The 12,928-nt window shown below is 40.6% G+C and overlaps 1 protein-coding gene across 2 annotated transcripts; it reads right to left on the reverse strand.

Annotated features, from left to right (window-relative positions):
- Nucleotides 1-402: 402 nt before the first annotated feature.
- On the reverse strand, nucleotides 403-12,235 carry LOC139406404 (zinc finger protein 143-like). Of its 2 annotated transcripts, none has more exons than XM_071148952.1 (16): nucleotides 12,170-12,235; nucleotides 8,869-8,982; nucleotides 8,387-8,470; nucleotides 8,059-8,154; nucleotides 7,738-7,818; nucleotides 7,300-7,493; nucleotides 6,786-6,848; nucleotides 6,402-6,518; nucleotides 6,156-6,231; nucleotides 5,908-6,033; nucleotides 4,977-5,156; nucleotides 4,562-4,789; nucleotides 4,106-4,251; nucleotides 3,677-3,826; nucleotides 3,019-3,165; nucleotides 403-567 (listed from the first exon to the last, which is right to left on the reverse strand). In XM_071148952.1, exons 2-16 carry the CDS (start codon nucleotides 8,972-8,974, stop codon nucleotides 484-486), a joined length of 1,878 nt encoding a protein of 625 aa, XP_071005053.1. In that variant the 5' UTR covers nucleotides 8,975-8,982; nucleotides 12,170-12,235; the 3' UTR covers nucleotides 403-483. The 2 variants fall into 2 exon arrangements, with proteins under 2 accessions (XP_071005053.1, XP_071005054.1); XM_071148953.1 differs by lacking the exon at nucleotides 12,170-12,235 and adding an exon at nucleotides 9,422-12,157.
- Between the last annotated feature and the right edge of the window lie 693 nt (nucleotides 12,236-12,928).

Consider the following 12,928-nt stretch of genomic DNA (forward strand, 5'->3'; position numbering starts at 1 on the left):
TACATACATACATATACACATACATACATATATATATACATATATATATATATATACACACATATATATATATATATATACACACATATATATATATACACATATACATATATATATATATATATATATACACATATACATATATATACATATATATACACATATACATATACACATATACACATATATATATACACACATATATATACACACATATTCACATATATATATATATACACATATACATATATATATATATATATACACACACACACACACATATATATACACACACACATATATATATATATATATATATATATATATATACATACATACATACATACACACACACACACACACACACATATATATATATACACACATATATATATATATACACACATACACACACACAATTATTGTAGAATCTAGAAAATAGTTTAGACACAATTTATTCTTTGCAATTAGTTAATTGTGGAGTTAATCGTCCAATCCGGTGGTCTCGCCTTGCTGTATTCGCGACGCTATTCTGATGGCTTCTTCCAATGATGGTTGATCACTGAGCTAAAAAAAAAAACCAAAAAACACCATATGTTATTAGAAATTAAAGTCTAACATACTTAGCACAAGTTTAATCCATTAATCTCCCCACCACTCAAACCCACTACCATTTCCTCATCAGTATTATTGCTCTTTTGTGTGATTATGAGCTTGACAGGTTGTTATAGCACAGAGGGATTAGAGAGTGTTTGCATTTTCATTAGCATGACAAGAGGGCAGATCGACGCAATCAATGGGTTAACAAGCCAGTACATGTATCTGCCCACTTTGGCTGTTACAGAACCCCCTCAGGCAGAACAATGGCTTGCTTTGTTTAACACCTTGTAGCACTGAAGTGATATTAGTCCTAGGGAGCTTTGAACTTCTGAATGATTAACTGTTATTGACTTACCGGCTACATGATTTCAGTCTAATTTCTCACAACAAATGTTTTCATTATTATTAACATAAACAGGTGTTTATTATATAAAAACAAACATTTCTGTGACAAAGTTTACTGTTGCAATTAATTTTGTTTACTACATATCAATGTTGACATTTTATTTAATTACCAAATGACCCAAAACAGATACAGGGTGGAGCCTGGAGGGTACAAGTGGAAAGAAACACTTCGCCAGGGGGACTGGCTTCCTTCTGTACCTTGTGATAAGATTCAGAATGTAGTAAATCATGTAAATTCTAGGTGTTTCCTGGAGTAGCAGGAAATACATGTCCCAAATGGCACACTTTACCCCTCATATGTTGCACTACTTTTGACCAGAGCCCTGCTAAAAGAAGTGCACTATATAGGGAACAGGGTGCCATTTGGGATACATCCTGGTAAGCAACTAGCCACTCTGTGGGATCAGCCTACGCAGTAGTGGGCCACAGGGCTAGAGGCAGCTGTCCACTGGACCTCGATTGCATAGAAACCACAGTCCACACATTATGTGACTATAGGCCTTCTTTCATTAAGACAGTTAGGTCAACACCAGAACTGGAGAGCGGTCACCACAACCCTTGGCACACAGCTCCTGCTAAACCCCAATCCAACCCCACCTACCCATCAAGTTCACCTGAGAGTTTAAACAGCAAAACACAGAGGTTGGGTGGGGAGGGATTAGCCAATGGCAAATAGCTCAGGTTTAATCTTTGCTGATGACTCTTTGTTTGGTCTGAAACTCATGTGAATATCATCAACGGCAGAAATATCAGTTCAATGTGTTCTCATCCGGCAAAACTACGGGGAACAGTCAAACAGAACACATCATTTAAGACAGATACTGAATGAATAGAGCAGGATCTGTCCTCTTTTCCACATGGAATTCTCTCTCATTCATATAAATATATCTAAATATAAATATATATATAAATATATATAAATATAAATATATATATATATATATCTGCAACATCAGGTAATGTGAGTATAAATATTTGTATAACTAAACCAAGATAACTACAGGCTGTGGTCTTCCAATGGTAGCAAATTAATAATTTGGGGCAGAGCCAAGCTAGAGAGATTCTATTGGTGAGTTCTAGCATGTACATGTATATATATCCATTACGTAACACCTATTCTGAAGTCCACACAGTGCAATTACTCAACTCACCCTTGCACTCAAACTAAACAACATCATTTTTTTTAGAAACTTTGTCAAAGGGTAAAGGCTAATTAAAAGAAAAAATGTCCACTAACAGATTGTAGTTTTGGTAACAGAACACATTGAGATCAAATGTTTAATGGATGAGAAAATGTGCAGAATGTCAGACAAAATCCATCTCGCTCAATCTTCTCCGGCCACTGGGCTTCCCATCGTCACCATATTTGGTAGTGAGTGGAAATGCCAACCGTATGCTTCAGGTTTATACATCATGTGAAACATCTGTGGTGTTACCTTCCATCTCCCAAACCAAGTAGCTAGGTAACATGTTCACCAAAGGCTGTGTTTACACAGCCATCTGAAGAACCCAATTCAGGTTATTTTCTGATTGACACTCAGTTTTACATGTGACCTCTATCCGATCTGCGTATTCACACGTAGCCTCTCAAACTGAGCAAAGATGCAACGCTAATTTCCTGTCACTGCTCCTTTAAATTTTGTGGTGGTTGTCATGGTAACAGCAGGTAATGTGAAAGATAACTACATATATGCATCCAGACTGAGGTCACATTTGAAGCATCAGAATTGTATCAGGATTGAGATTCACATACGAATGCACGTACACAGGCAGCCCAATTCTGATCTTTTTCCACTAATTGGTCTTTTGACCAAACAGGTAAGCTCTTTTGCCAATAATTGGCCTTCCTGTGTAAACGCAGCCTAAAGATCAGATTCTATGTTGTTTTTTCCATTTACACATTGGGGAAAAGATCAGATAGACCTAGGTATCAGATTTGCCAATACACTAGAATTGGGGTAACTGTGTAAACGCAGCCTAACTAACATCCATAGGCTGCTCATTGTGGCATACCTGTACAGCGATGTGAGTGCCATTGGAAGTAGCCAATAGGGTGACCGGGTGAGGGCTTGAAGACACCACCTGGTGCTCCTGTTCCTGGATAAAATCCACCTCCTCCACTGTCTGGAACGTGGTCATATCTGGGGTCATAATTTGCACCTGCAGAGGACAGAAATAACATTTGAAAAAGAGAATACAGAGTATAAAATATAGAACGCAAAAATCAAGGACACAAAGACTTTGCTCCGAAGTGAGATTGATTAGGCCTCGAAACATTTTGTCCCTTAAGTCAAAATAAATCCTGTATTTTGTGCGTTTATTATTATAAATATTGTAGATTACATGTAATTATGCTGTAGTATGTTTTGTTGTTGGTCACTCATGTTTTGAAAATATTATTATTATTATTTATTTTTTAAATAAATCCCACATGTATTGGGAGTGTGTGGAATCTTTATTTTATTTTTGCTGAAGGTATACTTGGTTTACCAACATCTACCCAGAAAAAAATTGTAGGTACATATATTTCTGTCTTTTCCTAGTACATAGAATGGACATTGGCAGTAGTGCAGATGGGCAGCAACCCAGAATATAAAAACATTTAAATAACACACCCAACTTTACATAAAAAATAATTATAACTAAACATTCTTTAATAATTGATTGATACCTGTCCCTCCGTGCCATCCTCTGTCACCATGGTGACAGAATGCCCCTGTGACATCAGCTCATGGGCTGGGATGGTGATGGTGGTACCTTCTTGTGTTACCATGGTAATTGTACCGCCCATCGCTTGCAAATCCGCCTCGGAGATACTGACCTGAAGTATAACAACATCTCGTTTCCTACTACTCCAACCGTCACAACATGCACTCATCAACATACATGTACGAATGGTGTTTCTTCATTTCCTCTATAAAAGAGTTCTTGAAGAACAGTTCGTGTTACGCACCCAGCAATGCATTATTTAAGTTTAAAGATCATTCGTTCCAGCGAAAAGACATGAAAAGCAAATAATAATATAAAATCCATCCATATGCAAGGAAGAGAAAGTGAGCCAATAGTAGGGGAAACACTGATGTGTGACATGGATGCTTACCTGCTGTGTTGTTCCATCCTGAGTGACTAGAGACACTTGGTGCTGTTGCCCTAGAACCTCTGGGGTCCCCACAGACACCTGTTCCAAAAAGGAGTCCTCCACCTCCACAACAGACGTGTAGGTGACCTCGGGATCATCAATGGCATCTGAATCAGACAGGGAAAACAGGGTCCAGCTTAGAAAACCACAGAATAAATGAATAGGGTCAGGTTTAACGTGTTGATGACAGGTCGTCTGAGATTGAATGAGGGCCAATGAAAGTCATCTCCGTATCCAAGCAATCATTGCAATTTGTCAGTATTCAACATAATTTAAGAAATCAATGATTTCATCATTCGCCATTTCTTTAGAAAGAGGTAAACTGCTATTCTGTCTACTATATGTCACAGCTGAGTATAGAGTGCAGCATTACTTTCCCCTCTCATAATGTTCACAGGCATACACACAAACACTGACCTGTGGGTTGCTCAAAGTAGGCCTGGTGCTCCTCTTCGATGGGCTCCGTGTCGTTGTGCGCTGTGCGCTTGTGCATAGCCAGGGTGGAGATCTGTTTGTAAGTCTTCCCACAGTAGTTGCAGTTGTAGGGCTTGCAGGGCGTGTGGACCACATGGTGCTTGTACAGGCTGGAGTACTCCGTGAATCGCTTATCACACCCTGGCACGGTGCACACGTAAGGTTTCTCTCCTGGACACATGGACAGGTACAACACATTGTTATCATTGGGCAAAAAAACAACTCAGTCAAGGTATATTGTGATTGCTTCAAAAAAAGAACATGACATTTTGGTCCCAAAAGTCTCCATCAGACAGCTCCTTCCTATATGGCCATGTAAATAACATGTAACGAAGAAGCCTAGTATTTTGGTACATGCCTGTATGAATCCTCATGTGGTTCTTGTAATTGGTGGCGCTGGCGAAGGATCGCCCGCAGCTGGGCTCAGCGCAGTAGTACGGCCGCTCTCCGGTGTGCGTGCGGATGTGAACCTTGCGGATGTTGGAGGTGGTGAACGACCGTCCGCAGCCCTCAACAGGACATTTGAATGGCTTCTCTCCTGAAAACAACACAAGGCAGGACAAACGAGAGTAAGACTACGTCTCAGAATGTACATTAGAAATAATGGGGGTTCGAGAGTGAGAAACCTGAGATCTATCAATGGCCTATATTGAAAATAGCAACCTGACCCCAACACAAGGCAGAGGAGACAGTGACAAAGAAAACTCAATAGGTGGAAGAATAAGTGGAACCCATCCTCTTCCTTGTACCAGTGCATTTCTACCGGGAGTGTGTTGTACCAGTGCATTTCTACCGGGAGTGTGTTGTACCAGTGCATTTCTACCGGGAGTGTGTTGTACCAGTGCATTTCTACCGGGAGTGTGTTGTACCAGTGCATTTCTACCGGGAGTGTATTGTACCAGTGCATTTCTACCGGGAGTGTATTGTACCAGTGCATTTCTACCGGGAGTGTGTTGTACCAGTGCATTTCTACCGGGAGTGTGTTGTACCAGTGCATTTCTACCGGGAGTGTGTTGTACCAGTGCATTTCTACCGGGAGTGTGTTGTACCAGTGCATTTCTACCGGGAGTGTGTTGTACCAGTGCATTTCTACCGGGAGTGTGTTGTACCAGTGCATTTCTACCGGGAGTGTATTGTACCAGTGCATTTCTACCGGGAGTGTATTGTACCAGTGCATTTCTACCGGGAGTGTGTTGTACCAGTGCATTTCTACCGGGAGTGTATTGTACCAGTGCATTTCTACCGGGAGTGTATTGTACCAGTGTATTTCTACCGGGAGTGTATTGTACCTGTGTGTGTCCGTGTGTGCTTCTGTAGGTCTCCGGATGTTTTGAAAGACTTTTGGCAGTTGATCTCCTGGCAGCGGTAAGGCTTTTCCCCAGTGTGTGTACGCGAGTGACTCTTCAGCCCATACCCTGAAGGGGACAAAACAAGGTGCCAAACAACTTTAGTCTAGAGACAATTTAAACACAAAGAAGAAATCAGCAAGGTTGTATGACCCATGAGAAGAGTTAAAGCCCTCACAGTAGCTTGCTACCTGTAGCAAACTTCTTCCCACAGCCAATGTGGTCACAGATATATGGCTTATCTCCAGTGTGGCATCTCTCGTGTACCTGTGGGAAACACAAACAAAGCTATATTACAGCAACAGTAAAAACAAACTACACACACACACACACACAAAATACTCTAGCTTTTATTAGAAGTAAGAAGAACAAAACTCATTAGACAAAATATTTGACATAGAGAGGAGAATGGTATTGAGACAAACACAGGGCCTTGCCTTTAGATGGTGAGCAGTGGTAAAGAGTTTCCCACAGTCCTCGTGGTCACAGTGGAAGGACTTCTCCCCTACGTGTGAAACCCTTCCTGTCCTACCCTCTTGACCCTGGAGAACAATCTGAAGAGAAGAGGAGACATTAGGTCCTCATGACAAAACCAGGGTCTTGTTCATTAGCCACCAAACAGGAAGAGACCGTACTAAAACACAGAGGATCTACCTGGACTTGTGGAGTAAGATACGTACCTTTTTGTTTTCCATTGCAAAATGTTTTAAAAAGTTCTTTGTTGCGTGCCAGTTTAGGGTTAAAACAAAAATGTGAAACACCTGGGTGCGAGGGTTGAAAAACCCTGCTCTAATGAACATTATCCAGCTGAGTGACAGTACCTGCATGTGGATGCCATTATCAGTCTCCTCTCGGCCAAACAGCCCACTCTCTACATTCTCCACCTGGTGAACAAGCAAATTAAATGCATCATTATATAGTGCTTCTGAATGAGACTCTCTTCACAGCAATACTGCAGCCCATAACCTTGAGTCCTCAAACTCTACTCTGGACCTCAAAGCCAGTTCCACTGCATACTTTCATTGTTCCCCACTAATAAAGGGACTGGGACAACAGGTGCGTGCAATTAATTGCAAGGTAGAAACAGAAAACCATTAGACTCTGGACCTCGTAGGTAAGAGTTGGGTACCCCTGCCCTATAGTAACATGGAACATTCTCTACTCCCGCCCAGCTTTAATGTGTGCAGAAATAAGGGAAGGAACCACATACTTTGTCAACCCAGTCTTTTCATGACCATGTTGCAGAGCAAAGCAGAGGTGACATGTTTAGTATCCATGTCTATATGAATAAATCTATACTTCCCTCTATGGCTCTGGGTTTAGATATCACACTACCTTGGTGGTGTACTGCTCCAGCACACTGATGGTCTCCGGGTCTATGCCCCCTTCTGTCTGCAGGTCGGAGATGGTGCCGTCAGCCTGAATGGCCAGGATGGTGTTGGACTGGGGCATGTGCACCGTGTGCTGGATGTACGCCGTGCTGCCGTCCTCCAACTGCACCGCCTGCAAGCTACTCTGTTCATATGTCTCTGAGGAGGTATCAGGAGAAAGGTTACATGTCACTACTCCCCTAAGTATTCTTGTACAGCCGAGATTGAATTTGAGGCAAAAAATATCACATGGCCTAACAAAGAGAAAGGTGTCACTTCTATCCTAATTGCTAATGATAAATAATTATACCTAAACTATACCTAAACCTAATGCCAATCCAAGAGAAGAAAGAAAGAGAGACCAGACAGAATCTGGCCTACATCCTTGATGAACAACATTTACCTTTGGGTGCATGAATGTAGGCTGTTGTTCCATCTTCTAGCTGGACAGCCTGTCCATCTTCAAGTTGCAAACTGTCTCCTCCTACAATATAAACATGCAATACGCATGGTAGTCTCTAGAAATGCATTATACACAAACGTCTATCAACGAAACACAGATGTTATCCAGGTTATGCCTGAGAAGCACAGGTCAAAAATCAAATGTTTATTTTCACATGCATCGTAAACAACAGGTGTAGACCAACAGTGAAATGGTTACTCACGGGCCCTTCCCAACAATGCAGGTAAAAGTACATGTAAGAGTCTGGTTCATATCCTTCACCTGATTTTGGCATGGACATATGCTGGACGTATGCAGTAGACCCATCCTCCAGTTGGATGACCTGTCCGTCCATTAGCTGTCCATCTGAAAAGGAAACTACTCCTCTCAATTAGACTGAACTCTAATCAGAGCTGTCACTGAGCCACAACATACTCGTCTCAGAAGCCCCTGCTAAGCACAGATCTAGGATTAGCTTACTCCCTTCCCTTATCTTTACCATAGAGGATAAGACCTTGCATTTGTACATAGAGAAGACTTGAGGCAAATGTGGACATTTTTGCTTTTCTCTCACCTCACTGATAATGACATGAGAGTGATGCACGCTTACCTTTGTGGTCATGCTGTATGTATGCTGTGGAGCCGTCGGCAAGGGTTACCGCCTGTAGACTCACTGTGTCCATATGATCGCCGTCTATATAGGATCATAACAGTCAGTATTAACAGGGAAATGACAGACACATGCATGTAACTAAGAGCTGGTCGAGACACGATAATAATTGTGGTGGTGCACTTTTTCTATTAGGCAGTATGTTACTTTAATTAGGTCCCACGTTGAGTTCTAAAACCCATCTACATATGTTGATATAGTGGAATGACAGTGTTGATACACATAGTAGTTATACTGTGGGAATATGAAAGCTATTTTCCTAACCCAGCCTTGGGATATAATCAAAGTACCAAGCATGCTGTAGTATTTTACTCTGAACTGTGATACATACATCGAATTATATTCTCTGACCACTTCCCATTAGTAGTTGGTTTGACCCTTTGACCTCCCCTGTGTTGGGTTAGGACCCCGACAGAGCTCACCTGCCACGGTCACTGCCTCAGCCAGACAGAGGGTCACCTGCTGGCCGTCTGCATCCTGGAACTCTGCCATCCCCTGGGAGTCACGGTTTATCTGGGCCAAGAGCATGTCTCAACCTACTCAAACAAACAGGACACAAAAACAAACATGATTAAAGATGTCTCTGGTTCTGAATTTAGAGAACTGAACTTGAAAACCTAAAATATGAGAAGTTGAATATATGAAACTTTGGTCAATTTGAAATTATAGTTTTGTAAACTTGATACACAGATTCTTAAAAAAAAAAATATCTACCATGTTAAAACTGAATATATAAATATTGAATTTAATTAAATTGAATTTTAAAACAATGCAATGCTCAATTCAGTTTCAAATTATGAAATACAAGTTTAATTTAATAATTAAATTATTTAATTTGTGCATAAAAAAAAAGGGGTTTTACAATCACATCACTGTATTTTTTTTGCATTCAAAATGCCGTATTTAAAAATGCAGTTGTATTCATTGTCCGTAGCTAATGCCTGTCCATACCATAACCCCAACATGGAGCACTACGTTCAGCAAACCGCTCGCCATACACGTGGTCTGCGGTTGTGAGGCCGGTTAGAAGTACTTCAAAATTCTCTAAAACAACATTGGAGGCGGCTTATGGTAGAGAAATGAAAAATGTTTTATTTGATACATTTAGGATCCCCATTAGCCGACTCCAATGGCAACAGTCTTACTTGGGTCCGACAACAACAAAAAACATTACAGACAAAAATACTTTACAATTTACATACATTGAAAAACATTAACGTGTAGTGTGTGTGCATCAGTTACACATACATGTCAGTACATAGACACAAGTAGATTACATGGGGGAAAGGCATTGTGCCGTGAGGAGTTGCTTTATTTGTTTTTTGAAACAAGGTTTGCTGTTCCCTTGCACTATATAAGATGGGAGTTTCATGCACTAATGGCTCTGTATAATACTTACTGTATGTTTCCTTGAATTTGTTCTGGACCAGGGGACTGTGAAAAGTCCCCTGGTGGCACGTCTGGTGGGGTGTGTATGTCAGTGCTGTGTGTAAGTTGACTATGCAAACTATTTGGAATTTCCAGCACATGAATGTTTCTTATAAAACGAGAAGTCTTGCCCAAGAGAGACTGGCATGCATAGTATAAATATTAGCTCTCTGATTACAATGAAGAGCAAGACGTGTGGCTCTGTTCTGGGCCAGCTGCAGCTTAACTAGGTCTTTCTTCGCACCACTTGACTGGACAATAATTAAGACACAAATAAAGCCTGCAGGACTTGCTTTGTGGAGTGTGGTGTCAAAAAAGCAGAGCCTCTCCCCGTCTTTACAACCATTGAATCTATATGTTTTGACAATGATAGTTTACAATCTAAGGTAACGCCAAGTAATTTAGTCTCCTCAACACCATTCATTATCAGATTCAGCTGTTCTAGAACTTATGGAATAACTTGTACCAAAAACAATGCTCTTAGTAGAGATGTTCAAGACCAGTTTATTATTAACACTAACATTTAATTCTCTGGCAACAACTCTGGTGGACATTCCTGCAGACATCTGTGGCATTGTGTTGTGACAAAACTACACATTTTAGAGAGTGGCCTTTTGTTCCAGCACAAGATGCACATGTGTGTAATTATCATGCTGTTTAATCAGCTTCTTGATATGCCACTTCAGTTGAACTTACTCTACCAATTATCCATGTTGTTGGTCCTTCACTTGGTTGACATTTTAGACAAAATATCCCCAGGAAAGTGTTATTTAGCCAACTTCAAAACGATGGTCTCGGTATGTGGCAAAAAATATTTGTTTGCTTGTGACCAAAGGCATGTGCACAAGATGGAAGAACATGCACCGACACATGCATGTAAGCAAAGTCTGCAGGTGTTTACATGGTTCTGCACATGTACCAGGTGATATCAAGTTCAACGACAGTATCGGTGTTATGATACTGATGATTTCTCACCACAGATGGAACTTTAGTTTCTATCGTTGTAGTTAGATGGAGTAGGCATACCGTTCTATCCAGTGGTCTTATCAGGGACAACTGTTGTTGACAACTGTAGCATGGTAGCTAAGCCTAAACCGCTATATGTTAACTTAATTCACCTAACCTACTGCATTAGTTTTCCTAACCTGCTAAGTTAATTATTTTAACCTGTTACGTAAACAACCCCTCTCTGGCAATAAATGATCAGTATCCTGAGTGGCGTGGCGGTATCTCAATGCAAGAGGTGTCCCTACAGTCCCTGGGTCGAATCTAGGCTGTATCACATCCAGCCGTGACTGGGAGTTCCATAGGACGGTGCACAATTGGCCCAGCGTCATCCGGGTTTGGCTGTCATTGCAAATCAGAATTTGCTCTTAACTGACTTACCTAGTTAAATAAAGGTTCAATGTAAAATAATAATAATCATCAATACACATCTAAAAAGTCAGGTAAGCAATACTTCACTGTGGATGTGTCTCAAAGACCAACCACACATACAACCTGTAACAGAGTAAGTGCGAATGCTATTTTATTCAGCATTCTGTCTTGTAAAGAAAACGTAGACAACTTTAAATTGCTATGTATATTAAGTATTGGTATACAAGTTTGATTTATTAGGCAACATACACTAACTTTATTTGGTAAAATGACTTGCAAGCTTGAGACAGACGCGTTGTTACAAATGTTGCAACTTCTAAACTGGCATGTGCCAGAGCAGGATAGCTAGGAAAGTTTTTCCCTACCAGTACTAGACCCACTGAGGGTGTTTGCCCTAGCCACAGCGGGTACTTCGACATGAGTCCATAGGCCTGCTGGTAAAATGCACATGATGGAATACTCCGGGCAGAGAAATTAAATTGGTGGTACAGTAACCTTAACACGTTGGGAACAACTGAGTTAGAAGACTGCACACGAGTTAACGATACATAAAGATAATCTGTGTTAAAACAAACCGCAATTCATCAAGTGATAGCCTAGCCTAAATTTGTTGAATTGGAGTTTCCCAATAGGCTACATTGACTGTTACACAGCCAGCTGTGTAGCCTAACAATAATTCGTCGCTTCATAGGAACACTATAGTGGGTTGCACACGTAGCTGATAATGCACTTAGGCAACAAGAAAATCTATTGGCTAGCTAATTCAGGTTAAGAATGATTGTTCTTTGACATTCAATTTTATTGTAAAGCAGGTTTCTCAGTCCCTCATTTACAGTCCCTGTTGTAGTTCTTCTCAGAGATGGCTGTGGGAATAATGCACACTGGGTAAAAAAAAAAATACCCAATTTATATACTAACCTCCGCAATTTTCCAACAATCCCTCCGTTCGACCACCATGCATCAGTGCAGGAAACGTTATGAGAGCATTTGCACCCGGGAACATGTATGAAGAAAAGCCGTTGCAACAAAGACCAACCCCAACTGAATTACCACCATTCTATTGGTTGTCTACACCTCAATGGTGGTCTTCCCATTGGCCACATACCAGCTAAACTTTCGCAATTTCAGGTAATATTTTCACTATACACGTTCATGGGCCCCTAGCAGGCGCCATTATGTGTATTGTTTGTGGCGTTTGACTAAATGTTATTTTTTAACGTTACAAAACGGTTGACGCTTTGCATTTTACGTAACATGTAACTAGATCGTTATGAGACTTTCTAATTTCTGTCTTATGTCATACAGCTGAGATCAAATTAGTCTGTAAATGTTCCATGTAAACAACATTTACTGGGAAATGTCGAGCATCCATGTTGAAAACAAGGTTGTGTGGGAAAAAAATGGGGGTATGTGGGCAATGCAGTGAACTGAGCTCATGACGGCTGAGTATTGATGCAGACATGATAACGTGACCTTTATGCAAGCTTATTGTATATCTGACTTAATGAAACAGAATTATCCTACAAAAGGTAACGTATAAGTTGGATATATAAGGGCTCACACTCATTTGTAATTTATATAGTCTATTTTTAGGCCATGGCTACATATGCTGAGTTTTCACCCACGCCCACCTAAGGAAAATCAAATATTTTTGTGTGTGTGTGAAATATCACAGAT

The sequence above is a fragment of the Oncorhynchus clarkii genome, chromosome 4, assembly GCF_045791955.1.
Source record: "Oncorhynchus clarkii lewisi isolate Uvic-CL-2024 chromosome 4, UVic_Ocla_1.0, whole genome shotgun sequence".
NCBI lineage: Eukaryota > Metazoa > Chordata > Actinopteri > Salmoniformes > Salmonidae > Oncorhynchus > Oncorhynchus clarkii.

Bases quoted from the DNA above. Each gene is read 5' to 3' on its own strand.
- LOC139406404 (XM_071148952.1), bottom strand. From the start codon at position 8,974: ATGCTCTTGGCCCAGATAAACCGTGACTCCCAGGGGATGGCAGAGTTC. The intron at 7,819-8,058 runs GTGAAGGATATG...TTTATATTGTAG, and splicing joins TATGTCCATGCCAAAATCAG to GAGGAGACAGTTTGCAACTT. The intron at 6,232-6,401 runs GCAAGGCCCTGT...TGTTTCCCACAG, and splicing joins CCACTGCTCACCATCTAAAG to GTACACGAGAGATGCCACAC.